General features: G+C 46.1%; 1 protein-coding gene across 3 annotated transcripts in view; it reads left to right on the forward strand.

Moving 5' to 3' along the window:
• Positions 1–26,675, forward strand: part of GFRA1 (GDNF family receptor alpha 1) — a 193,023-nt gene that overhangs the window by 157,154 nt on the left and 9,194 nt on the right. For all 3 annotated transcript variants that reach the window (XM_012663931.1, XM_012663932.1, XM_012663933.1), the window contains 3 exons: positions 3,937–4,046; positions 6,789–6,923; positions 10,540–10,721. In XM_012663931.1, coding sequence (XP_012519385.1) covers positions 3,937–4,046; positions 6,789–6,923; positions 10,540–10,721 — 427 coding nt within the window. The remainder of the gene's footprint in view (positions 1–3,936; positions 4,047–6,788; positions 6,924–10,539; positions 10,722–26,675) is intronic.

Below are 26,675 nucleotides of genomic sequence, written 5' to 3' on the forward strand. Positions count from 1 at the left end.
TGATGCCATGGCACTCTACTCAGGGCAATGGAGTGAGACTTTGTCTCAAAAAAAAAAAAAAAAAAAAAAATCCTTCAGTGGCTCCCACTGCTGTTGGGATAAAATCCAAACTCTTAGGTCGTACAAGGTTTTTTAAGACCTCACCAGCACCATCTCCCATTGCTCCCCATTTGCATCTTGTGACCCAGCCATCCTGAGTGAGTGACTAGCAATGTTCTGCGTGATACACGTGTTAAGTGTAGAGGTTGAGAATGATCGCGGGCTCTGTAGTCAGATTGAATGTGATCACGTTCCAGCTCCACCACAGAGCTCTACAACCCAGAGGGCTCTCTGTGCCTCAGTTTCCTCATTGGTAAAATGGGCCTGATAGTATCACCTCATGAGGACTCAGTGTGTGAACACATGTCAAGTGGTGAAGTCAGTGCGTGGCACATGCAAGCACTCCATACTTGCCATCCTGAGGTTATTATGAGTGTGGTTAGTGTATCTTATACTACTTCCTTCTACCTGGAATACCCTCCTCCACTTTGCCTGACAAATCCTACCCATTTTCAAGTCTCAGTCCCGATATTGCTGCCTCTCTGAAACCAGCTTCTTTAGCTATGAAGTGTTGTAATGTTAAAAACCTAAATTACAGAGTTAGAATGCATGGTTTGAAATCCTGGTTCTGCTACTCAGTATTTTCCTCTAGTCTAACCTTACTCAACCTTGGCTTCCTTGTCTGTAAAATTAGGATAATAAAATAAAAGTACCTATCTCATTAGTGTTGTCAGAAAATAATATAAAGTGTGCAAAAAATATACCTAACATATACTAAATACTTCATTCATGTTAGATATTATTTTTGTTAGCAGTCATTCATTCTTACCTTTTATCAAGAACAAACTGCTGTATTATTATTAATACAATCTTTTTACTTGTTTCTCTTGGCATCTAGACTGCAGGTTATTTAAGTTGAAGGACAGTCTTTTTCAGCATTATATCATAGCACCTGACGCTTCACTCAGTCAATGGGACAGACAGGAATTTAATTGCTTTGTCAATATGTGTGTGACCACTTTCACACATTACTTTAAGAAATTTTAGAGGACTGTGATGGTAAGAGAAGATGTTGGGAAGCAAGAACCTTTTGGTGGTGGGGGACAGGGGGACTGTTGTCCTTCTGTGGGAAGTACTGGAGATCGGAGGTTATTGGTACTGTACCATTTCATTTGGCACAAAGGCTAGAGTAGAGGATGGGAGAGGAAGCCTGACCCAGAAGGGCTAGAACTCAACTCTAGGGCTATGACACACACTTTATCTTACTACACCATACTGGTTCTTAAATAGAATTGCGCTGGTAAATATTTAACAACCAGGTCTCTAAGAACAACACAAAGCCTTGATTTCTAATGTTCGCTGATTACTGTGGTGTAAATACTCCCACCACGGCCACTTTCAAGCTACCACCGTGATGTTAACCACCATGCAAAATGCCCGAAATTGTACCAATCACCCAGTAATGAGCTGGCCCCGGCACAACACTGTATAAACTTCTAACTTCAGTTTTTCCATCTGTAAAATGTGAATCCTATAATGTTGAGCATCCTGTCTCCAAGTCTAAATGTCAGAGGGAGGTGGGTCAAATGTGATGGAAGCATGGAAATGTTAATGTTTTAACAATGCTTCCTGCACTCACTCTTGAAACTCTCTTCCTATCCACTGGCTGTGTCTGACATAAGGCCAACGATCTTCTCTCAAAAAGCAGCCTGTCAGGAGCTCTGCTCAGAGCAGTATATTTTGTTTTATCCTCCCAATCGGGACTATGCTTTCTGCAGCAGACTGACTCAATTAGCCTTTCATTCCAGAGTCCAATTGTGAGTCAATTCTGAGGTTGTTAAGCAAAATGAGTCTGGTGGCATTAGCCTCGTGCTGAAGGACAGTAATCCTCATCACAGTGTTGTTCAGTTAATAGTCTGCTGGAGAGACTAGGAGAAACCGGAGACCCGGAGACAGAGTGACCTTTCATCCATCTCTGGGGGACAGGCCGGGAGCGTGGGGCTGCCAGGTCAGAGAGCTGTTTGGCGGCCAGGTTGTGTGCAGAACCGGAGCCCCAGCTGCCTGGACCGCAGTTGGCCTTTGCAAAGTTAGAAACCCAGTACCGCTAGATCATTAACTTTCATGACCGGGAAAATTCTTCTGAAATTAACACTCAATCCAAGCTGGATGCCGTTGGAGCCAGTTGAGTAAGCCCAAGCCACCTTTAGGGATTTTCCCCGAAAAATAAATCCTTTAACCGGGCTACAGAACATAGCCAGGTTTTATATCTTTCAGTGTGTTCAATTAAACTCAGCAAACGCCAGCGAGGCGCGAGCGGTGCTTGAGATCCAGGCACACGCACAACCGCGCGCGCACCAGCCTCATTTGGCGGATTTTGCCAAGACACTTAGCTCCAGCACATGGCCCTGCTCGGGAAGCCTTAGAAAGGGCCTCTCTGAGGAGTGTCAGGTGCTGTGCAAAGAAAATAAAGCAGACCTCCAGCATCTGCCACCGGGATTCTCTATGATGGAGCCAGGCACGCAGAACATACAGAGCACACCAGATGGGCACGGATGGGGAGGCGCGGGCAAGCCTGCTTACAAGGGTTCAAGGAGAGAACCAGCTCCACGCGAACACTGTGCAGCCTTGGCAGAAGGGGCAGTGTCCTGTGGACTCAGATAATTTCATCAGGCCCTTTAATGCCCCTTCTAGTTAAAACTGTTGGAGAGGGACACATAACATGCTTCGTACGGGCCTTCTTCAAACCTTTGCGATCCCTGCACACCTAACCCTGCTTGGCCTCTCCATCCCTGGCTTGTTTATACCGTAAAGTATGCTAAGTAAATACAGTTGCTTGGGCGGAAAGAAGTAAAAACAGCTCTGGGTTTGTCAGCAGCCAACTCTGGGGTAAGCTAAAGACAGAAGAAAACCGAGAAGACCTCCCATTGTCTCCCATAATTGCCGGATAATTTAAATTCTTGGGAAGTCCCTTGTGTTCTTCCCTAGAAACGGAACAGTTGTCTGCTGAGATGACCTCAGAGGTGGCCCAGCTCTCATTCAGGATTTCTCCAACAATATCCTCTTCAGATTGAAAAACAGCCAGTTGGCCACAAAAAGCCCTCTTTCTCCCCAGACCAGCACGTCTGCAGCTACTCTGCAATTCTGGGTCTCTGCAGCTTCCCTGCCATCCTGGGTGGACTGCAACGGCCCCCAGAGAGTTCCCAAAGAGCAGACAGATGCCACACTTTGATCAGTGGGCCCTCCAGGCACGGCCTCTGACCCCAGGCCCTCTGCACCTGGAGCGAGCCTCACCTGTCCCCTGTCCCTCTTCCTGCCCCTTCGGTTTCCAAAGGGCAGGCTCCCCCTTAGTGTCACTGGGCTGGAGTAAATCGCTCCCCCACGCCCGGGCTGGTGGATGAGAGATGACTTACAAGACAGATACATACATTCTTAAAGGCGGTAGGAATTACGGGAGCAGATGGGCTGTAGGATCCTATTTTGATGCCAGGGACATGCTTCTGTACAAAGTAAATATTTTCCCAGTGTGGATCTCCGGTGAGTGTGTGGAGAAGCACATTTCCTAAAGATGCAAATAAGTCTAGTCAGAAATAAATATTGAATGGAAACTTCAAAGCCTCTAGATTTCTCCAGTTATAGGCCCTGGAGACTTCTCTCCAAAAATGCAGACACACGCGGGTGGGCGAGGGCTGGGGGAGGGGACGGTTGGGGGGTTGTACAGGAAAGGATGCCAACATTTTAATAGTTCATGTTTCCCATACATATATACATATATATATGGTGTGTGTGTGCGCGCGCGTGCACGCAAAGGGGCATATCAGTAAAGGAATAAAGTTATGTTTGTCCAGAGGCTTAGGACGTTTTAAAGCACATCCCCCTCCCCCTTTCTTCCTGTTGTAGATCTCGCCTTGCAGATTTTTTTACCAACTGCCAACCGGAGTCAAGGTCTGTCAGCCGCTGTCTAAAGGAGAACTACGCCGACTGCCTGCTTGCCTACTCGGGGCTTATTGGTAAGATCCGGAAGAGGTGGGATGGGAGAAGAGTCTGGTTTGCAAATATCCTCACTCTTTCCATTGCGGCCTGCTGATGTCTGCAAAAGTGAAAATCCCCCCGTAACCCTCTGTGCTCGCGTTTTGATGTTAGGTCCTTTAGGACTTGCCTGTACGAAAGGAAAAATGAGGATAACGGCCGCGCGAAAGGCAGCGGCAGGAAGCAGGGGTTACTAAGGAGCGGGGAGCCCGCAGGTGCGAAGATGGGGGAGGCGTCTCTGTTGGGGAACTGACCACGCAGAGCAGAAGCAGAGGAAAAAGGCTGGGTGTGGAAGAAGAGCGCAAGTCAAACAAAGTTAATTGAATTAGGGAACTTTAGAGAAAGGGAAGTCATTCAGTCTGGGGAAATCAAAAAGGCTGTTTCCCAGAAATGGCCCTTTGGAAATAAAAACCCTAAATACGGGGGTCCTGCTTGACATGAATGTTCTTGATCATTCAGCTCGCAGTGTGCAGGGAGTGATTTAGGCTAAATTTTTTTTCCTGAAAACAGACACAGCAGAGACAGTATGTTTGAGACCTGAGGCTTTATAAGAACCGTGTTCTCAGCATTCAGAGCGGTGCAATTAAACAAGGCACCCGCGAGTTGGAAGACAGCCAGGAGTGAGGCAAACCTGTGCCCTGGATAAACAGGGCCGGCAGGAGGAAGGCAGGTGTCCCAGGTACCAGGGACAGCAGAAGCTTGGTGGCAGGGCTCGTGGCAATCGGCATTTGAGAGGGAACACGCAGCAAAGCCCGTGGAAGGGTGAGGGAAGTCACAGTTGTCACAGTTGTCACAATTGTCAGAGCACGATGGCTCAGGCGGGGTGTGTATTCCTGCCAGGTGTCTGTGTCAGGGTCACACACATCACCAGCAGGAAGAACCTCCCCCAGGAATGACAGCGCAGACTAAATTCTTTGTCACCAGAGTGTCTTCTGCAGTAGGCTTTGGGAAAATCAACAACGGTACTTAATGCAGGGATATTGCAGGTTCCTGGCATGCTCTTTACTTCCAACTTTTTAAAAAGGATACCTGTGCTCCCTTGGGCAATGCCTTTCCCCATCTTCCCGGTTATTTTCCATTTTTATTGATCTGGCTAATAAGTGTACCTTCCTTAAGTCAATACTCCACATTTGCATTTGCTGTCTTCTTAAGTAAGGTAGTCTCGACTAAGGATTACTTTTCAACTGCAGAGTTACAGAAATAACGAAAGTAATTAAGGCATAGTCATTGTAAAAATTTTTTAAAAATGAAAAATTTGTTTAAAAATTTAAAACAGTAACAACAGAGAAGCCCTTAGAAGAAAATGTTAAGTATCTCCAACTCGACTCTCAGGTGTAATCCCCGTTAACGCTGGTCTGTGCCCTTCCAGCTGTACGTGCTCCTTCACTCCTCCAGGAGTGGCCAAGGCCAGGTTCTGCCAGAATTTCTATGAGGTCATTCTTAGACTTGGCAAAGCCTTAAGTGCCCAGGGATGATGAATGGAGGGAACAACCTGTAGGGACATTGCATTTTACAGACCAGAATTTATTTCTAGGATCTGGGTCTCTCCCTCTGCACTGGCTCCTGGGTCCTTGGATCCTGACTTTCTTTCTGGACAAAGCTTGTTCCTACTTCTTCCATGTGTCAAGGATCCACTATGCTGTCAGGCGTGCAATGTCCTTAACCTCCTCACTCCGTGTTTGGGGGGCCCTGTCCTTTCTCGACCAAAGTTAGGAGCTCCTCCTATGCTGTAGGTTAAAATTCTCATCCCGAGATATAATGGGCTATTATTTAGTTCAAGTCAGTAGGGAATCTAGGGCGAAGACAACATGCTCTTGACTCAGAGGAGCTTAGAAAAAAATTGTTTTTCTGTTGGTGAACCAAATACATCCTGTGGATTACTGACCACCTATTACTTCTTACTTCCACAAAATATGTAAAAACAAAAGGCTTCTTGGCATCAGTGGGCTTTGCCTGGCGTGAGCCACCCAGGAGAGGACATTTGGGTTGTATTAAGTATGAATACATGGTGTGTTTGTGCCAGGATAGAACGCATCAGAAAAACCATGAATACAACAAGATGTAGGCGGGAAGGACCACCCAGCATTTCTTTGAGGACTAATGAGGGTCCACAGATAATACTCTAGGAGCCATTGGCTTAGAGAATTGCCACTGTTTGTTTCCAATTCCTTCACAACCTGGAAGACTTTATTTAACTCAGTTAAGGGTCTAACGGGCAGGAGCTGTGTTATATACATTCAGGGTGTGGGGTATCCCGTAGGAAGCTCCTAAGCGTCCCTGTGTTACTCTGAAGAAATCCTTTGCTTCTGAGGGAAATGGATTCAAAGTCCTAAAAGGATTTTTAAGACATGTAAACCCAGTTCTATCTATTTATGAAGATTAATGACATTTTCAAGAAAATGCAAGGGATTTGGCAACTCATGCATTCTAAGTTAATTCTCTCCTATTCCATGACATCCATACCATTTGTGCAGGGAAAAAAATACCCTAAGTTCAGCTCAAGGAGCTCTGTTATAATTTTTAAAGTAAATGTGTAAATTATTTTATGTGCTCAAGATAAATTGCTGAGAAAATTCACTGCTTAACATAATTTCCCACTCAGCAAACACAATGTTTGTAATTATCCACGGTGCATCCGCTGTCGGAGGAACATTTGTTTCTTTTTAGGTTATAGAAAAGTACTGTCATACAAGCATAAAATGCTTTGCTTTTATTTTTTTCAGGCACAGTCATGACCCCCAACTACATAGACTCTAGTAGTCTCAGCGTGGCCCCGTGGTGCGACTGCAACAACAGCGGGAACGACCTGGAAGAGTGCTTGAAATTTTTGAATTTCTTCAAGGACAATACGTGTCTTAGTGAGTTTTGAAAAAAAAAAAAGATTAAGAAACAAACAAGTGAACGTGTTTTGCTCTCTGAGTTCCAGCTGCACATTCTCGTTCCCTGTGTCTGCTTCCTCTGTCTCTCGCTGTCCCTTTCTTCCTGGTCACGGATGGTAAATCCGGCTCCTTTTGGCCACGCTGTGCAACGCAGCAGGGAGCCTAGCAAGTGATGAACTGGGTGCTGCCAAGACTGCGGATCCAAAGGCCTGGGAGAGCAAGAGATTCAAATAACTGAGGGTACATTATGTGGGAAGGAACACTTCTACCCGCAGATCAAATTTTGATCTTGGCAGGCAGCGGAGAGTCTGTTCCAAAGGTTCTTGAAACCTGGGCAGAATATACAATGTGAGAAGCTCAGACAAATTAGATGGGGATAGGCCTCCAAGGACTGTCTGAGAAAAATTAGAATGTTAACATCAATAGCCCCTTGGATGCTCAGGGTTGGCTCGGAGGAGAAGCAACGATTCTTGAGTGGGATAAACTGGCGATGCGAGCGGGAGGCGCAGGATGTTGGTTATCTCGGGAGACGAGATAAGCACGGGTGGGAGGGGGAGGAGGGGACTTCTGCTTGGAAACAGAATCGGTTATTATCGCAGTGTCCTTTAGGCAGTTTGGAAACATGTTTCCCAAAGGGACGGGGATAGACAGAAATGTACGGGTGTGAACAATGGGCATTCATCAGACAGACTCCAAAAGCACAGTGCCAGATTTCCCTTCTACTCACCAAGAGGTACATGCTCTAGGTGATGATCCAGCTGGGATACTTTAACATTTCACTCACTTTTGTGGCAGTCGCCATTTACTGGGTGTCTTCTGTGTGTTCAAACTCACTCTATAGGGAGTGTAATCCACACATGATCTCGTTTCCTGTAATCTGCACAAGAGCCCTAGGAGAAGTAGGTATGATTAGCTCCACCGTGCAGCTCAGTAAAGGCTGGGGTTCACATAGACCACCGTGCCAGGATTAGGGTCCAAAGCCCGGGATCCTTTTGTAGCCACCTGTCTCCTGAGAGCTTTGTTCATGCCTGATGTTGCCAAGAACACAGGCTTGAACATTAGGGCCCAGGTCTGACTTCCTGGTGGGAGGGGTGGGCCAAGTTTCTAGGAATCAAGGTTCAGCCACCCCTCCGAGAGCCCTGTCCTCAAGTGACAATTTCTCCATGATACGAGGCTGTATGGTGACTGATTTTTAAAGAATTAACTGACAATTTACTATGCATATACAAAGAAAGGTTTTGAGTGTTACTTTAAAATTTCCTTTGTTGAAAAGAAAAATCTAAGTCACTTGCTTACTAGGTACTTTGAAATGTGACTATAGTCAATTGCTTTGGTCCTCTTAAAAATAAAACAAGCTTTTGTGTTCCTAACTGAAATCTGAACCCACAAAACTAGTCTCAAGTCTCGAGGCATTTACTGAGACACTGGGCATATCAAAGAATTGCAACTTGGACCTCTTGTTTGGTCTTGACTTAAAAAAAGTATATATATTCCCTCTTTTCCACATCCTGCACTCTCTGGCAGAATGCAAGTTTTAAGGAAGATAAAGCAATGACGATGGAGGTCAGTGTAAGAAAACATTTTACTCACGCTGACGGGAAAACGTCTCCCTCCCAGAGAAATAAAAGTTGTCCCTGCTTAATAACATTTTGGTGAAGAGGAGAATCGTCTGGTATCTCATTCCTAATGACTTTTCAATAAAAATAAATGCACTTGATCTGCAACAGGGGCCAAAGGCAGCCAGAATTTTCCACAGTCATTCCATTTCCAGCCCGACTGGATGGAACCCAGGGCTCCAGAAATGCAGGGCTATAAATTCAGTCTCTTGCAAGTAGAAGGCCATGGAGTTTGTAGATTCCGGCTCAAATGTCAAAACCCAATTCTGCTCCCTTTGGATTAAGCCAAACCTCTCCCAGATTCCCCTATTATGAACACAACTCTAACCAGTTGTTTACTTCTGCTTTGAGGGGAGGAAACTGTTTTTTAAGCCAAGTGCATGCAGATGTAGGGGGAAGAGAGAAGAATGGGACAGAGATGAGGGGAGATGCCAGCTGCCTTCACTCAAGTCCTTATGCAGATGCCACCTTCACTGGGAGGCCTCCCTGGACCATGTTACCTAAGTACCAGCCCCCAAGCATTCCTCACTGCCTAATGATATATTTTACATATTTGCCTCCCGAACCTGGATGTGACCTCCATGGGGCAGGGACTTTTGTCTTTTGTTGCTGTCATTTTTCACTATGGTATGCCCAGCCAGTGCATGGTATCTGGTCCTTAGCAGGTATTCCATTAACATTTGAATGAATCTATGAACAAATGAGCAGTGAACAACTGAACTCCCGAGGTGGCAAGGGAGACACACTGGGGATAGCACAGATTGTTGCAAGAAATGGCAAGGATCTCTTGAATCTACATGTCTTAAGAAAAAGGAAGGGTTGTTGTTGCTGTTCTGGGTTCATTTAAGGGAACTGGTCCCTGTGTACCTCTTTCTCTGCTTCCACCCACCAGTTAAGCTACAGAACATGGCTAGGAGCATAAAAAGAATTTATATTAATTTGAAGCTGTTTCTTACAGCCCCCAAAAATGTGAAGTTGTAGAAAACAAGCTTCCAATTTGCTGAACTTAAAGGATAACAATTTTAGAACAAAATGTCACTTCTAAGAGGAAGATTAGGCCTAAATTATTCTGTTTTGTATATCGAAAAATGCCAACTAAGAGTCGTATATTAACAATTTGCACATTCAGGTCCCAAATGGAGGAGTTTGATTTTTTATACAATGAATATGAAATGTGAAATTCCTAAATCCAGGCCAAATCCCTGAAGACCTGATTAAAAACTGTTTTTTATTCATTTTGGGGAGGGGAACAACACACAACCAATTTACTCTTGCCATAAAAACAATCTAATCCTATGAAATTGTAATAAGCTTTTAAAGTTTTACATTTTAAACTTTTCATTTGAACAGGGCTGCTCCTACCTAATTGTGCACATTTTGTTTGGAAGGCTGGGAGCAGAAAGGGAAAAAATAATCTTACTTAAATTTTCACCAGGTATTGATGAGCACTGGGGTAGATTTTTTTTTTTTTTTTAAGAAACTGGTTGCATTTTGCCTGCCAAATCAGTGTGAATGCCACTGAGTTGCCTTTGTGTCATGATTAGGGGTGTATTTTTTTTTTAAAGCACTAATTAGTTTGCTTTTAATGTAGAATATTGACAGAGCACAAGGATTTTCTTGGAAAAAATGCTCCCAAGTAATAGGTGTGAGGCTGGGTTTCAAAGGGCTTGACTGATGAGTATTTCAGGGCAAGGATCTTTGTCGGACCCTGGCATGGAAATGGGAACACAATAAATATTTGTTGCATTTGGAGCATAGCTAAGTGTCCAGCTTACTGTTTAATGACCGAATTGATTTTTGAGCACCTGACCCCAAAGACTGGCTCTCAGCACGTGTAGGGTGAATGGATGGATGGGTTTTGTTCAGAGAAGTCCAATGCTGTAATCAGAATTTCTAGTGTGCCTCTCTGGCTGTGTATATCCTGTCTGTTACATTTGCTGCTTGACTTTGAAATTGGATTTCCTCCTGTTTTACTGCAGAAAATGCAATTCAAGCCTTTGGCAATGGCTCCGATGTGACCGTGTGGCAGCCAGCCCTCCCAATACAGACCACCACTGCCACCACCACTACAGCCTTCCGGGTCAAGACCCAGCCCCTGGGGCCAGCAGGGTCTGAGAATGAAATCCCCACTCATGTTTTACCACCGTGTGCAAATTTACAGGTGAGAACTGGGTCTAGATCCCCTGTTGGAGCTCACTTCTGGGAGAACACAGACTTATTTTTCTGAAATGCTTTTAGAGAGAGAGAGAGTGGATGCTGCTCAGGTTTGAATCTTAAAACTGCATTTTAAACGTAATGAATGAAGATTATGGTGTGCCATATAGTGGAGAGAAAGCCAGACCATGGAACCGACTCTGCCATTTACTAGGGGTGTGCGCTTGTATCTGGTCCTATATAAAATGAGGGCTCTGGGCAGATGAATCCCTAAAGTGTGTTGGAGGGGTGCTAGAGTTGGGTTGGCTGTTTATTTATTATGCTGATTCTGTGCTCTCTACAAAGCAGCAGCCTGTTGAAAAGAAAGGAGCTCTTGGGTTTACCACCATCGCATAACATGGAGCATTTAACTGTCTCCAAAGGTAAACCAGAGCCAGTGTTGCCAGTGCAGTGTTAACTCTTGTGTAGAGTCCTGGAAGGGGCCATTCTGCAGGCAGCAAAAGCAAGTGCTCTTTAGCAGTAGGAGGAGCGGCGAGGAGCCACGAACCGCCCTGCAAAACGCAGCACGTGAATGGAGTCCAGTGAGAATGGTCACAGAAATTCTCTGAGGTTACTTCAGCTCTGTGAGGGCAGAACCGCGGCAAGACACAAATGGTGATTTCCTGCCTTTAGTCAAAAGCAGAGTGTTTATCCTGCCTTTTTATTGATTTTTCATAGTAATGAACATTCACCTATTTGACGAGACATCACTTATGCGATATTCACAAAGTGTCCTCACAGACTTTACCTCTGGATATTCCCCTCCTGGCGCCTGCAGGGGAGATGCTGTCACTGGAGAACTGTAGCCTTAGTTCTTTGATTTGCGGACACGGGGCTCAGAGAGGTAACCCTCTTGCTGAAGTCTGCAGAGCTCGGGGGTCACAGAGCCAGCACTGGGAGCCTGGGAGCCTCATTCTTGCCGTGGTTTCGTCTGTATTTTTTGGGGTAGTGGTGACCACATGGTAACTTCTGTCTCCTTCTGTTCTGGGAAGACGTTTGGTGGCCTGTGTGCCAAGCACCATGCTGTCACCTCACACTTGTCACTGGAGCACATCCTTTGCGCCCTGCTGCCCCAACCAAAGTTCATCCTCACTGGAATTCTCAACCTGACGCCTTCTTTTGCCAAATACTGCCTTGCCCCATGACCTACTTTCTTCCCTAGAAAGTGCCGGGGCAGCTTTTCCACTTCTGATTTGCTTGATATCTCCTCACCCCTAATGTCTCCCCTCTTTTCTTGGGTGTCCTGGATGCTATTCATCTGAACTTGGGTCTCTGTCCTCTGTCCTCCTGGGTCTCTTCCTGCAACTCACTCTTGGAGATTCTCACATACACAAAACACTAAGGAGAGGCAGATAGGGAAACCGCACAGCCCAAGGCCAGCCAGATGCTCTACGTACTTCTAAAGCTTTTCCTGAGCACTTACCCTCTCCAAAGCACCGTGCAAAGAGTGCCAGAGCCAGGAGGTGCCTTGGGGACACTATGGCATGGAACAGCTCCATCCTGCAGCAGGGCCCTGAGTTTCAGAGCAGGGAAGTGACTTGTACAAAGTCCCCCAGGGAGTGGGAGGCTGATCTAGAGCCAGGCAGGGACCAGGGTCTCTTCTTCATCTCTAGCCAGTGGTCAGTGCCCTGCATCCCCCCAGAGCAGCCTTCCCTGCTCTTGGGGCCCACTCAGATATGACAAGTGGCCAGAGGAGGGGCAGGATCCTGTTGTCATCAAGTGATAAGGGTGGGCCTGGCTGGTTTCTGAGAAGGAAAGGCAGGCCCTGGCTGCACAGAGGATGACTGTGGGGCAATGTACAGCCCGTTTATTAAATCCCTTCTGGGTTTTGGAAATTTTGTGGACACAGGCATTCAAAAATAAAAACAAAAATTCTCTCCCTGTGAACTTAGTGGGCAAAATGAAGGTTTGCCACATTTTTGGAAGGTCAGACTAAGTTAATAGGTGACATCTCAGAATAGTTATCAGTGGAAACTCCGTGAAACCGGCGTTTCCCCCGTGAGCAGGAGAGGAGTCCGTCAGCCACGGGAGGTGTTCCCGGCCTCCCCCTAGATCATAGCTCCTGCCCCGCGCCCCCGCTGTGCAGGGCATGGCTTGGCCACACAGGAAACCAATGCTTTGCCTCCGGCACAGATCTGCCTGACCACCTCCCTGCGAGGAGGATCTGTACTGCCTCAGGGTTGCCCTGGCAACGTCAGGAAACACAGGGACTGTATTCCCAAGGAACGGTGCCCTTCCTTTCCCTGTGTTAGTGATAGGAACTCTGCTTCCTAAACAGAGGGGCAGAAGTAAAATCAAAGTGTGATGTTTATCTCAGGGGTGCCATTTACCTTCTCAGCAGAGGGTGACATGGAGGTGCAGGACTGGAAAGGAACAAGGGGTGGCCACACCTCTCGTCCCTGTGCTACACACAGTGGCCTCATACCTTGGACTAAACGGCTTGCGCTCCCAGGGAGCCCTTGAGGGCTCCACAGCACCTTGCCTTGACCCCTAAGACGACTTCCCACTTGAGCCCGTTTGTGCACACGGGAGGCAAGGGATGAGGGTACGGGCTTTGCAGCCAAGCCTGGGTCAGACCCTGCTCTTGTCCTCACCAGCACTGTGGCCCCCGAAGTGTGCAAACCCCTCCCAGCCTCGGCTTCCTCATCTGCGGACTGCAAGTGCGGCCCAGCTGCTGGAGTCGAGAGGATCAAATGGGGCGGAGTGAATGCTCCAGAATGGCACTTTACAAATGTCACATGCAATGTCTCTTCCCAGGTCAGGTGGCCCCTTGGTCCCTTTACAACAGATAGATGGTGGGGTGGGGTGGGGTGTCGGCTCGAGGCTGTGCCAGGCAACATTGGTGAGAGTTGGCACTAAGAGGTGGGTGGGATATTTTATTTTTCAAGACATTTTGCATGCTTTGTCCCTTTTACTTCTCACAGCAGCCCTATGAGTGTATCCCTTTCACAAGTGAGGCGACTGAGGCAGGGAGAGGCTAGCAACGTAACCAGAGTCACACGGTAATTCTCCGACAGGCTGGCATTTCTAACTCCAGGGCTAGGGTACTTTCTCTGCGCTAGGAATAGACAGCGAGGAGAAAGGAAAGAATGAAAAGAAGGAGGAGAGATGCTGGTGTGGAGAGAGCCATGTGTCCTAGTTCTTCCTGAGGGTCAGCAGTGGGAATGAAGGGGACAGACGCAAAGCTCATCCTTTGGACTGAGTTTCTCTGTGCCTCAATTCCAGGAGACAGTGTAGGGGCACAGCTGAAAGTTTGCCAGCTTGATGATTTTTTAGAGCGACCTCTAAGATGCAGAATGGTTGAAAAGATCATTTAAGGCCAGAGGATCAGGTTCGCGGGGCCGCGAGAGTGATGAGTGAAGGCCTTCATCGCAAGGACACGGTCCCTCGGCTGATTTAGGACTCTTGCCTTGCCGTAGGGCTCCCAGGAGACTCATTCTCCCCATATGTCCCTCCGTTGCCTGTCTGCCTGTCTCCAGATGAATTACCATTTGCCAGGGGGTCCTAGAAATATCTTAGAATGGCGTTTGTCCCAGCCCCATGTGTCATCACTCAGAATAGAACTGACTTAAACCAGCTCGGGATCCATTGGTAACAGATTCACAGAAAGTCAACTATCTTTGGCAGCTCTAAAGTTCACCTCCCTTGAGAAGAGCCCTCTTGTAATATTTTAAAATATACAATAATATGAGAAAACTCTCAGGGACTTGAGTTTCTGTCTTAACATTTGAGATAGATTTCCCCCTTGGAAGGGAAGAAATGCGAATAAACATTTTCACAAGTCTGCTTCAAAGTGTAATTATCAACAAACCAAACACAATTCTGTTTGGGGAAAGAGGTGGCCATGGATGTGGTGAATACAGGACTCGTCTGCGGTTCCTGCAAAAGGCTCTGCTTTAAAAAAGGAAAGTTGATTGATTAGTATAAAATGTCATCGAAATGTCCAAGTGCTAACCCCCTGAGGTGATAAAATACCGGGTTTTGGGTAACCCACCAAGCTCCACGTCAGGATTAATTGGCAGTCATATTAGTAACAAGCATGAGGCAGGCAGTGCTATTGTTGGCATCTTCCTTTGACTTGTACAAAGTGGTCATATGAAAAATAAAGAAACATTAATAATCTTACCAATTACTTCATCTTCTGTGCAGTTGAGTGGTCCGGTAGCTGGAAAAATCTCAGGATATTTAAACCAAATGGACTGTACTCGTCGCCTATTTAAAGTAAATATCGTTGGAGATGTAAGTCCGTGTTGGAAAAATTTCTGTCTTGCATCGTTGTACTCTGCTTAAGTCTGGCGGCTTACAGTGAAGACCTCTCAATGTGTTTACGGACCTCTGATTTCCATGGTCGAGCAGAGTATTATAGACTAGGTCAGGACCCCTGAGAAGGTTCCACGGCCTCTGCCCTCGTCCAGGGTGACATTCACTGGACTGCAGTCTGGGCCCGCACCTTGCAGCCTCCTTGCAAGGCCACAGCACATCACATTCCCTTCCCTTTCCAGCGTCATGTCAAGCCTGGAGAGACGGGCTGGGCGCTTGTAGCATGCAGCCCAGTGTTTGCAGATTGGCAGGAGATCTGGAGGAGAGCTGGTAGGAGAGCTGGAGCAGACATAATCTGTTTAACACCTACATGTTGTGCATTAGAATATTGAAAATAATCTATATTTAGAAGGCCCCCTCCCCCCACCACTCCAGGACCTTCTCACACCCAGAGTCCATTGTTCCAGATAGGGCCGGGGAAGACCCCAAATTATTCCAAAACCCTTCCTGTGCAGGGGCCAAACCCTAAAAGTCTACATGTGGCGGGAAGGCCATTATCCAAACCCGCTGAATACCCAGGACTCTGCTGGCTGTGACCAAGTGAAAATTTTAAGTGTTGAGTTTTAAAAGGAAAGCTGCCAATGGGTGTTCTGTAAATCATTTGTGCCAGCAGACTGACCCCATTATGTCAGCTAATCCTGGAAATACAGGAGGTAAATTTCAATCTTCTAGCATGGAGCACTTAATCAATATTCTAAATGTTTTTCTTGCAATTTATGCTAGCAGAGCAATGGGGTACTTTGGCGGCCCGTTAATCTTTCACCAGAGAAGAGGCGCTTGAGAGCCACTCCGGGGTGGTGGGGTTTTGCACAGGACAACGGAAAGCAGAGCAGGCCTGGGAGGATGGAAGTAGAGAGGAAGAGGTGCTTATTTCCACACCAGAACCCTGCATGGAGAAGGAAGTTCACCCCCTCTGGTTATCCCACCCCTCCCGGTAAGGTGTAGTACCTTGAGAGCACTCCCTAAGCACCTTTCTTTTCCCCTGTGGTTGACCGCCAAGAGTTGGTTTGCTGGGAAGAGCATGAGCTTTGGAGTTAGTTGGACCCTGGCTCATCTCCTGTTGCTCTGTGACCTGGAGCATGTTTCTTACTCTGAATCTCTGCTGTAAAGCACCACCAAGTTCTTGGGTTTCTCAAGAGGATTAAAGAACAATGCAAGTACACAAAGGGCCCAACATAAGGACTGGCCAACCCTTGGCACCAGGAAAGTAGCCTCCACCATTACCATGATTGGTGAGATGCAATGGAGCTTTAACTGTGGACACTGGGGCTGTACAGGATAGCTGTTCCCCAGGGCTGGGGGGCAGTGGAGGAAGAAGACAGAGCTCTTTAGATTTTGCCTTACTAATTTGTAAGAAGGGTTTGAACTGAATCCTGCCAGTTCTAAGATGTGATCATTGTAGAAAGTCACAAGGAAGGAGGGGAAGGGGCAGAATGTTCCTTGGACACCAGGCCAAGAAGGAAGGGAAACCAAAGGCAATAGAGAAGGACCAGGTCTTGAGGGATTAGAACTGCTCTGAATTCCATCTCTCCGTGCCCAGAAGGGGTCTCCTAAGGCAGCAGTCCCCAACCTTTTTGGCACCAGGGACTGGTTTCATGGAAGAAAGTTCTTCCATAGACCAGAGGGTGGGGGAGGTGGCGGAGCTCTGTGGCCTGGTCCCTAACAGGCCAGGGACCACCCAGGGGTTGGGAACCACAGTCCTAAGAGCTTCATCCTAACAGTTTGCTTCTTGAAGCTATGACTTGGAGCTGCCACTCTAGTCAGATCTTGTTCCAGCCTGATTACCAGAGTGGGACTGTCTGCCAGGGCCTCGCCACATCTCATTAACCAGTGCTGACATTGGGAAGAGGTGATTTAACAGGAAACGTTCTTAGTTGCAGAAAAGGTGGTGTTTCAGAACTAGTCCTGCCTCTTAGCCTCAGAGCCCAGGACTTTGCAGTCTTTTCCATGTCTGCACCCCACAGATCCTACTGTTTGCTTAATCTTTACCTTTAAACTCAGTTATGAGCTATATTTATTTATACATACACTACTACCTTTTAGACTCATCTGAAGCTGTTATACCATGAAATCTTGGGTTCGGTGTGCTGGCTTTCTTGATATTAAAATCAATATATAAATACTAAAATTAAAACAAAAGTTTGTATGCTACCTAAAATAATGTCATATACTACCAGCGGTCCCCAAACCCCCCTTTGGGAAGCATCATAAACAATCTAATCCTGTAACAGTTTCTGGAACAATTTGCTTTGATGACCTTAGTCACCTCAGCTTTTTATGGCTTGGTATTAATACAGCAAATGCACGTATAGCACTTCCCTTGAGAAATCCTCACCGTAGCCCCATGAAGTCAGTACTATCATCATTCCCATTTTTCAGACAAGAGACCTGAGGCACAGAGAGGCTTGATCAAGAGAGAAGTAGCGAAGTAGCATTTCCCCTCTCTCTATGCATTTTCAGTGGCTACACTGTATTACCTAAATCAGAACACTTTAAGCATTTTTGTTTCTGGGTAACATTATTCATCACTATAGAATAAATCAGTCCCTAAATTCTGGTTGAACATCTAGCAGATTGAAATGTCAGACTGGTTCATAAACTAGCATACAGAAAAGTAAGGATGCCCAGTTGTGACACCAACCAGTGTCCCACAGCACAACTCAGTTCTGACGCCGACTACGCAGAGTTAGTGTCAGGCTGCACATGTTGAGAAGACTGCGCTCACTTCAGATGCCAGCCACACTTTGGGGGTTCCTAGGCCACCTGCACTTCTGACCAACTGGTTACAAATTCAGCTGTTTGCACGACCTCCTCAAATTCAATTCACTCGAACAACTCACAGAATGTAGGAAAGCACTATACCTACGAATATAGCTTTATCATAAAGGATACAAATAAGGACCAGCCAAAGGAAGACAGGCACAGGGCAAGGTCTGAGGGGAGGTCTCAGTTGGAGAGCTTCTCTGCCCTGTCCCCATGAAATTAGGGCATGTCACCCTCTTGGCACATTGTGGTGTTTGTTTACTGGCCAGGAAGCTCCATCGAGCTCAGTGTCCAGAGTTTTTGTTACGGTTTCATCACGTAGGCATGATTGACTGAACCACTGACCACATGACTGAATGTAGTTTTCATTTCTCCTCTCCACACCTGGAGGACAGAATGTAGTTCAAAGCCCCAGCCCTGTGACCCACGGTCGGTCTTTCTGGTGACCAGCCCTGCTCCTAAATAATCTCATTACTGTACACTCAGGTGGGATCCAAAGCGCTCATGAAAAAACAAAGACTCTCCTATCATTCAAGAAAGTCCAGGATTTAGAGGTTATTACTCAGGAACAGGGAACAAAAGCCAATCCAATTGTTGATTATACAACAATGGCTTATCACAGTTGGTTGTTTTAAAATGTAATTTTATTTCTAAGGACACCCTGTGAAACATCTCATAAGGAAACTGGACTTGAAATTTTGCACTCTTACTAGCCATGAAACTTTGGGCAAATCACTCACCTTCTCTGCCTCAGTTTCCTCATCTGTAAAGTGGAGGTGACAGTAGAAGAGCGTCCTGGAGTGTTACGAGGGTCAAACGTGTTCCTGCATGTAGAGCATGCTCAGAGTGGTGCCTGGTTCAGAGAGGCACTGTGCAAGTTTTTATTGGCTGTAAGTTTCAAGGGGCTTTCAGCACTTGGATGTCCCTGTTCCGCTTTGCTCTACCTTCAGGAACAGAGAAGTGAGTGCCCTGAGGGGCCAGGTTGAGTCATGGCAGTCAGGACCCTTTGCATTATGGTTCCTATTCTCCAGTGGGCTTTCTGGCCCATAGAGTCTTCCACATGTACGGTAGACTTGTTATAGATAAGAAAAGTGATGAGGCCTTGCCAGAGTGGTGGTTTTGAAATGTGGTTTGGAGTCAGAGGGTTCTCCATGGGGAGTCACTTGGCTCCACCGGCATCCTTTGCTGACTGTGGGCTGCACACCCTATGCCAACCTTGGCAGTTCCAATAAGGATTGTTCAGTAACCTTTTGGCCATGAACTGAACAGCTCCACCAGACCAGGCCGCTCGGTGTTGGCACTATTGGCATTTTGGTCTGGGTATTTGTTTATTGTGGAGGGCTGTCCTGTGCATTGTAGGATGTTTAGCAGCATCCCTGGCCTCTACCTCCTAGATGCCAGTAATACTGTTCCCCAATTATGATAATCAAAAATGTCCTCAGACATTGCCAAATGTCTCCTGGGGGGCAAAAATGCCTCTGATTGAGAATCACTGCCCAAAGCAAAGGCTGCCTCGAAGACCCTCCTTTGCTTTATACCAATAAGGGAGATAGAGGTGTCTGAGCGTCCACCCATGTTTCCTTCTCCTTATATGGTAAGGAGCATGGGGAGATGTAAGAGCAAACTGGTGCATTGGACCAAATCTTTGCTAGGTGATGCAGGCAAGAGCAATAAAAGGGGGCTGTGGTCACTGCTTGTCTTAGTCCATTTGGGCTGTCATAACAAAATACCATAGGCTGGGTGGCTTAGGCAACAGAAATTTATTTCTCATAGTTCTGGAGGCTGGGAAGTCCAAGATCAAGGTGCAGGCAGATTGGGTTTCTGGTGAAGGCCCTCTTATAGGTTGCAAATGGCCACCTTTTTGCTGTATTGTCACAGGGAGAGAGAAAGAACTCTGGTATCTCTTCTTCTTATAAGGACACTAATTCCATCATGGGGGCTCCACCCTCAAGGCCTCATCTAATCACGTCCTAAAGACCCCACTTCCTAATTCTCTCACACTGGGGGTTAGGGCTTCAACATATGAACTGGAGGACAGACACAGACATTCACTAAACACCCACCTTGGGAAGTTTCAGTTTCCCCTCAGAGTGGTACACGCAGAGATTGTCACAGGTCTTGTTAACTTAGGCCCTTGAGCTGGTTCTCATCACTGAGGGACCTGCAGGAGCCCACAGCCTTCCAGGTGTGAGCCTTCCTCACACCGTCACCTTCTCCAAATGATGTTTTTACTCATCCAGCACCTGGAGAAGTGTCCTGCAGGGGACATCTCCAAGGAGACTTCTGCCCAACAGCTCAGTGGATAGAAGCGTTTATACCAAACCACAGTTTGGTCCATCACACGTGGATTTGAGGATGGGGGAGTTCTGGAAGGGTGGGATTGAGTGGGATTAAAAAGCCAGAGTCAAACATGTCATCACTGAGCCCTCAGCACAGGCACTGAATCTAAATGACCGTGGCAACGTGGATACCCTTGCCTGGGCCTTTTGTCTGAAAGAATGGCCTCGAAGCTGCGTGTCATTTGGTTTATGGTCTTTGTGAAGTTTCCACCATTTCTGTGTAACATAGAGTGTTTTCTAGCACCCACTGTTGTTTTTGTCACTTCAAAAAAAATTCAAATCTTGGCTACACCTAGAGTTTCCTTTGCATAATGGTCTCCTGCTCTGAGGGAGTTTATTTCCTCACTCTGGGAAAAGTGAGCTGTCGGGGGCTCTTCCCTTAGAAGTATTAGGCCGCAGGGCCCCCCACGCGGCCTACTTCTAGGCCCTCCTGGAAGCCTCATGGCAGAACACTGGACCAGGCTGCCAAGCAGCTCCGGGGCCCTGTGTGGTGGGCCCGGCTGCTCCCAGCATGGCCAGGCTGCCAGTGGCCTCCGCGACTTCATCCTCCCGGTTCCAGGTGCCAGCAGATGAGCTCAGAGGGAAGCTGCATCCCAGAATCCACCCACATCAGCCCTGGGAGGCAAGAGGCTGTTATAAAAACACCTTTCGAAATAACTGCTTATAGAGCATTTTCAAAGCCCTTTACCCAGGAAAGTGCTTGAATCAGAGTTCAAGGTTGAGTATTACTCTGTTAAGGCTACAATACAGTCCAGCATGCTGAAATACATTTTCAATTGTGTATTCCACCTGATTGGAAATGGAAGCATGCAGGGTATAACTGGTACCAAAAAAACAGGAATTTAATCTCGGGGGCCATGCCTCATGATAGGTAGTTTTGTGTATCACCCCATATTGTGGGTATCAGACATGTAGGTGGCAGCTACTGAGCAACTAAACATTTCACATTTTAAAATCTCACTCAAGGAGAGATGTTAAAGGGGAAAAAATGCTGTTAGCACAGCCTTTTCTTAATCCCCAGGGTCCTACTAAGTGTCCCTGGTGCAGCCTTTAAACCCAGGAGGTTCTGACTCTTAGATAGTCCTGTGGTTGAAGGGACGTGGAGGACAAGCTGCCCCACCCAGCCTGCAGACGTCAGGTGCTGGGCTGCCTTGCCGAAGCAGCTGTTATCAGATTTCGGGCTTCTGCAGACCTAATTCAAATAATGATTTCTTTGTGATTGGCATGTTTGCATTGTAACAAACTTTGGTTCAACATATTGTGAGAGTACATAATATTGTAATTTAAGATTATTTTATCAGCAGTAAAGGGTTTTATAATTCATTTAAAAAGTTGTAATGGGCTGGAGCATCTTCAGGATAGTTTAATAATATAGCATTTTATAGCTGGCTGTAAAATTTCAGATTACAGTTTTAGCAATTGTGCAATTCTATTTTATAGTTTAATAATTGTTCAAATGAAGGAAAGTGTAAAGTTCCTAAAAACCAATTTAATGACTTAGAAAAATAGCTTTTATCAAAACCTAATGCACACCTTTAATGAACCCAGATGCCACCTTTTCAATAAAGGCAGGTCGTGGGATCTATTTTTCTCAACAACAATGTAGCCAGATGCCCTCCAAATTAAGCACACCTAGTGCAGTATCTCTAAATTGTAATTTTTCTCTCTCTCTTTTTTAATACTCTTTTCTCCCTAATCTCCTATAGCTAGAATAAGCCTATTTGCCAAGCACAAGGTGAACACCAGCTAGGCCAAGAGAACTTCAGCTCGAACAGGCGATAAATTGGTTCTTTCTTGGAAATTTTTTAAATTTTATTGATGGCCCCTTGATCACACCTCCCCAACGCCTGGTCCTAACTCTTATAAAGTCTCTTTTAAAGCTTCCAAATAACTCATACTATTCTGAGAAGCAAATGGCAAAAAGGGGGCCCTCCATCATAATTTACTTATATGCTATCATTACAAGTAATAAAATTGTTAGTATTAGCCTCAGGGAGAAGGTACGATCTCATGTTGTCATTGGAATGATAGTTCATGTTATTATATTTCTGAAATTTGCCAGGGGTACATTGTTGGACGACAAAAGTCAATAAAAGAAGTGGCCTTGGGTCAGGTACACAAACTCAGTTATCACATAGCGCTTGGAGCACACCATGGGGAATTCAGTCCCAGGACCCTGGAGTGCATGGTGACTTTTGGGCAGACCAGCTCTGGCTCCGAGCCCTGTTTCAGCTGCACAGAAATGGCAATAGTCAAATGAAGCCCCATGCGGCTGGGCTCTTTCCTCTCTGGGTTGCAGTGTGGGGACCTGGGGTTCACAGCCGGTTATCACCCTGTGTTACAACTAGTGGTACCTTGGATGTGAACGGCAGACAGGCTGACTCTGAACTCCCCTCCTGGTAGGTATGGTGGGGAGCGGTCACCAGTAGAGGCTGGAACCCCTTTCTCCATCTCCCTGAGATGACCCGGGCTTCCTTTTCTCTGTCTCTCATTCCCTTCTCTAGCTGCCTCGCCCATCTTTGTCAGGTTGGCTCCAGAGTATTTCTGTTGAAATTTGGTGTTGTTTGGGAACAACTTGAGGCTGTCTGTGCCTGCCATTTGGGTATCTTCTGACAGGTCACAGTCAGCTCAGCAAAGATGCCACAGCTGGAAGATAATCTTGCTGTCTAGGGTCAGACATTTGCTCAGGGCTTCAACTGTTCTGTTGTTTCCTCTTATTCTCCACCCCCGTATGCCGTGGTACCATGTTATAACAGGCAGCACTTAGTGATGCCGTGGGCCTGTGGAGAGCGGAGGCCACACCATCCTTCATTTTACTCCAATGTGGTGCTCACTTTAAGATAATATAGCTCAAGCAAAATACCACATTGACTGCACCGATGCTTGACAAGCGATCGTGCAAACAGTCAGCCAATAGCGGGATGGTTAGGCTCAAGTTTGCTTTTTTAAGAAATGGAGGCTGTTGTGCTTGTGACAAGAAGATACTGGAGGGGCTGGGCTTCTTGCTACAATAAAAATCTCCTGTGGACTAAGAGGGAGGGTAATTTAACTCTTTGACCCTGGGATTCATCATCCGCAGTATGAGTGATAAGCGCCACTGCCTAGGAGGGTTGTAATCATTAAACAAATTAAAATCCTCCACCACAGTAACTATTTTTATCATCATTTTTTTCCTCCTGGATGGTCTTTGCTGTGACCATAAGATGAGAAGCACCTTTACCCCAAAATTCATCTGAGAAATGAACTTGGTCATTATACAGGGTGTGTGCTACCTTGCAGAATTTGGCCAACTGCTCATGATTGCCCATTGATAATGTCTTCTCCTAAGAATCTTTTTTTTTTTTTTTAACCACTTTTCTCCAAAAATAAGAACAACTCAAAGAGGGAACGGGAAGACCAGGCTCCCCTCAGTGCATTCTGGGAAGAGCCATCAGGCCACCTGCACCTGTGGTCCAGAGGGCAGTGAGGTCAGCCCATCAGCTGGACAGTAATTCAGCCGTTGGACAATTGCTTAACCCAATTGCTGGGTAATAAACATGCTTAATAAAAAGGAATAGAACGTCTGCACCATCTTGACTATAAATATGCTCTCTCGTTCTGGGTAACCTATGAGAATACCTCTGAGCACACTTAGATCACATACTATAAATAAATCCAATTTCTGTATCCCCTACTGACCTTTTATCCTTAGGACTTCTAACTGATCGTGCCGCCCCTGAGTAATAGGCTGTGCCTGGTGCTGGGACCATGGAACTCACTTCTGTGGAAGAAGATGGCTCTGGTTCTCTGGGGGGTAAAATTCTACCAAGAGCTTCCCTCCCCTTCACCCCTCATATTTCAGGCCCAAAGGGAGCCACGTCTTGGATGAGAGAGAATGTCTAGAGGACACATGGGATGGTGGGCATTGAGTAGACATTTGGGGAGTTTTCCCCAGAGTGGCTGTCCCCTGCCTGTCCCTTGGCCGCAGGGATCTCAGAGAGGCACTCACCTTCGGGGTTCTTGGGGGAGCAGACACCACCTGGCCTGGCTTGACCTCTGACTTCTAACAGAAGCTGCACCTGGAGAAATGCTCCTGGTTTCTGGGGTGGGGCTTGGGAAGACCCCCTTGTGTTCTGTGCCCTGTGTCAGACGCTACATTGATTCTAGGCTGCCTGAGCTGGCTCAGTCCACGCTGGCTGTGTGAGCCTGGGCTTATTGCTGCACCTCTCAGAACCTTCCTCAGCTGTCAACAGGATGATAAAAGCTATTTCTGAGGGTTGATGTTAGGATTATGTGAGATAATGGGTAGAGTGTCGGGCACAGAGTGCGTATGTGTGAGTTTTGGAGTCAGAGAGATTGGGTTTGATTCTCAGTGCAGCCACTCCACGCTGTGGAAACATGAACAAGTCACAACCTCTTTGAACCCCTGTTCCCGATCTGTACAAAAGGGGGGTGCCCCTCAGAAAGTTGCTTGAGTTGTTGAGAGTGTTTGGTAAAATGCAGATGGGATCACTGTCAGTGGAGGCTATTAGTGAAGGTCATGGTCACAATCAACCTCACTATTCGTCTACTTGGTTTTCCTATATTTTCTAGAATATTTTTCACTAGATACTAAAAGCACATATTTTTAAACATTAATTTTTTATTTATTTTTTTTTTTGCCTTTCCCTTGTTTTTTCATCACCAAGAGTGCTCCATCTAATGAACCACAGAGCAAACAAAAGCCCTTGGTCCGTGATGTCTCCAGACTGTGGTGTTTTATATCAAACCTTAGTTACCACCATAAGTCACAGAGCCATTATAGGGCCGCACTCAGCTGCACATAAATGCACAGGAGAATGAGAAGCTTAATAAATATTATCTGATGGTGATGAGGATGTGTGTCTGATGAGATAGGCTTCATGCGCTTCTCATCAGGGACAACAATGAATCTTTCGGTGGCTCTTGCACATTTGCATTTCCAACTGCACATTGTGAGAAAACAAATGTTTCGTTTCAGGGCCGTCCCTCCTACTTGCCTTTATACCATCAATGCTGAATGTTCACTATACAAAACACCCCCCTCCTGCCACCCCAAACCAAAACGTCTTTCACACATTGTTTGGAATCCTCTTATTGTTAATTGGGCATAATTTTCTAAAATACAGCTCATAATTGCTTCTTCTCTGAATATTTTACTAATCAAGCAAGTTAACCATGAACGAAAACAAACAGTTCTCTAATGTATTTTGTAACCTGTGTTTGCTCCAATGGGCAGAAAAGCCAGAAAGACATAAGATGATCCTGCGAAGTTAGGAAAAGAAGAAAGCCCAGCTAGGGTGCCCTGTTAAGCCCCCTGCTGTAGACAGAGTCTGTGCACGGTGCTTCTTGCTGTCTTGCCATTAGTGTTAAATTACAAGTGCGGGGCTACAGGCATCCTTTTATGGTGCGCCCGAGACTGACAGGGAAGCCCGAGGGATGGCTTAGCTAATGGAGGACTGTTGATATATCTTACTGGACTGTGTCTCTTTCATTGCATTCATTTTTAAACCCAAGGAATCACAGAAGTTCATGAGCTGGTTCACTCCAATATTATATTCGCAAGCCAAATTGGCCTGAGGTTGTGCATTTTTCCCACCGTTGCCCTGATCTAAGAATGACCAGGGACCACAGAGAGACTGAGAGAGTGCCAAGAGCAACTTGAATTTTAAAAGGACTTCCATCAAGAGTGTCACATTGGATTCGCGCAACAACCCTAGGATTTAGGCAGGAGGGCAGGGATTATTCGAGTCATAGCTTGTGGTCAAAAAGCCAGAACTAGGACTTTGGTAACCTGTGCTCTTTTTACCATGACCTATCAATCAAGCTAGTGTGAGGAGCAAGTTGTAAATTATAGTAGAAGCTGTCTTCACTGACCCTCCCTTAATCAGCTCACACAGAAGCCAGCCTGCCTGTTCCCCTGCAAACATGCTGGCTAGTGCCCAAGGCCCACTGAACACAAGCGTCTCGTCTGCCCACGTCCGTCCCTTGCTCCCTCCAGTTGAGATGCAGGCTTAACGAGTGTCAAGTATATTTGTTCTCAAACCTTTTTGTGCTGGTTGTATTTGGTATTTAGCTTACACCATTTATTAAATACTACATGAATGACTAAAATGGGAACACAAAGAGAAGCTTAATTGCATCAATGAAAACCAAGTTGAATACATCTGAAAAGGCACATTCCTGAAAAAATAAAATGCCTTTGGATTAGGTGTGGGCGAGACAACTGTAAAAGACTGAGATAAATGATAAAAATGCAGACAGATTCTGCACTGAGATTTCTCTGCGGGGTGTCAAACAAATGTCACTCCTGTTTTAAGGAAACTGAAACTGGAAATTGTAGACCAGGAATTGCAGGCCTAGCTTATGCAAAACATAAGCCAGGGAACTCCAACCAGTAGACCTTTTTTTAAAAAGGTGGTCTTTGTCATGTATCAAAAAAATCAGTAAAGGAATGACATTTAGATTTTAAATTAAAGTTTCACACAAATGTGCCATTTTTA

The sequence above is a fragment of the Propithecus coquereli genome, unplaced genomic scaffold (genome assembly GCF_000956105.1).
Source record: "Propithecus coquereli isolate 6110/MARCELLA unplaced genomic scaffold, Pcoq_1.0 Scaffold84, whole genome shotgun sequence".
Classification (NCBI taxonomy): Eukaryota; Metazoa; Chordata; class Mammalia; order Primates; family Indriidae; genus Propithecus; species Propithecus coquereli.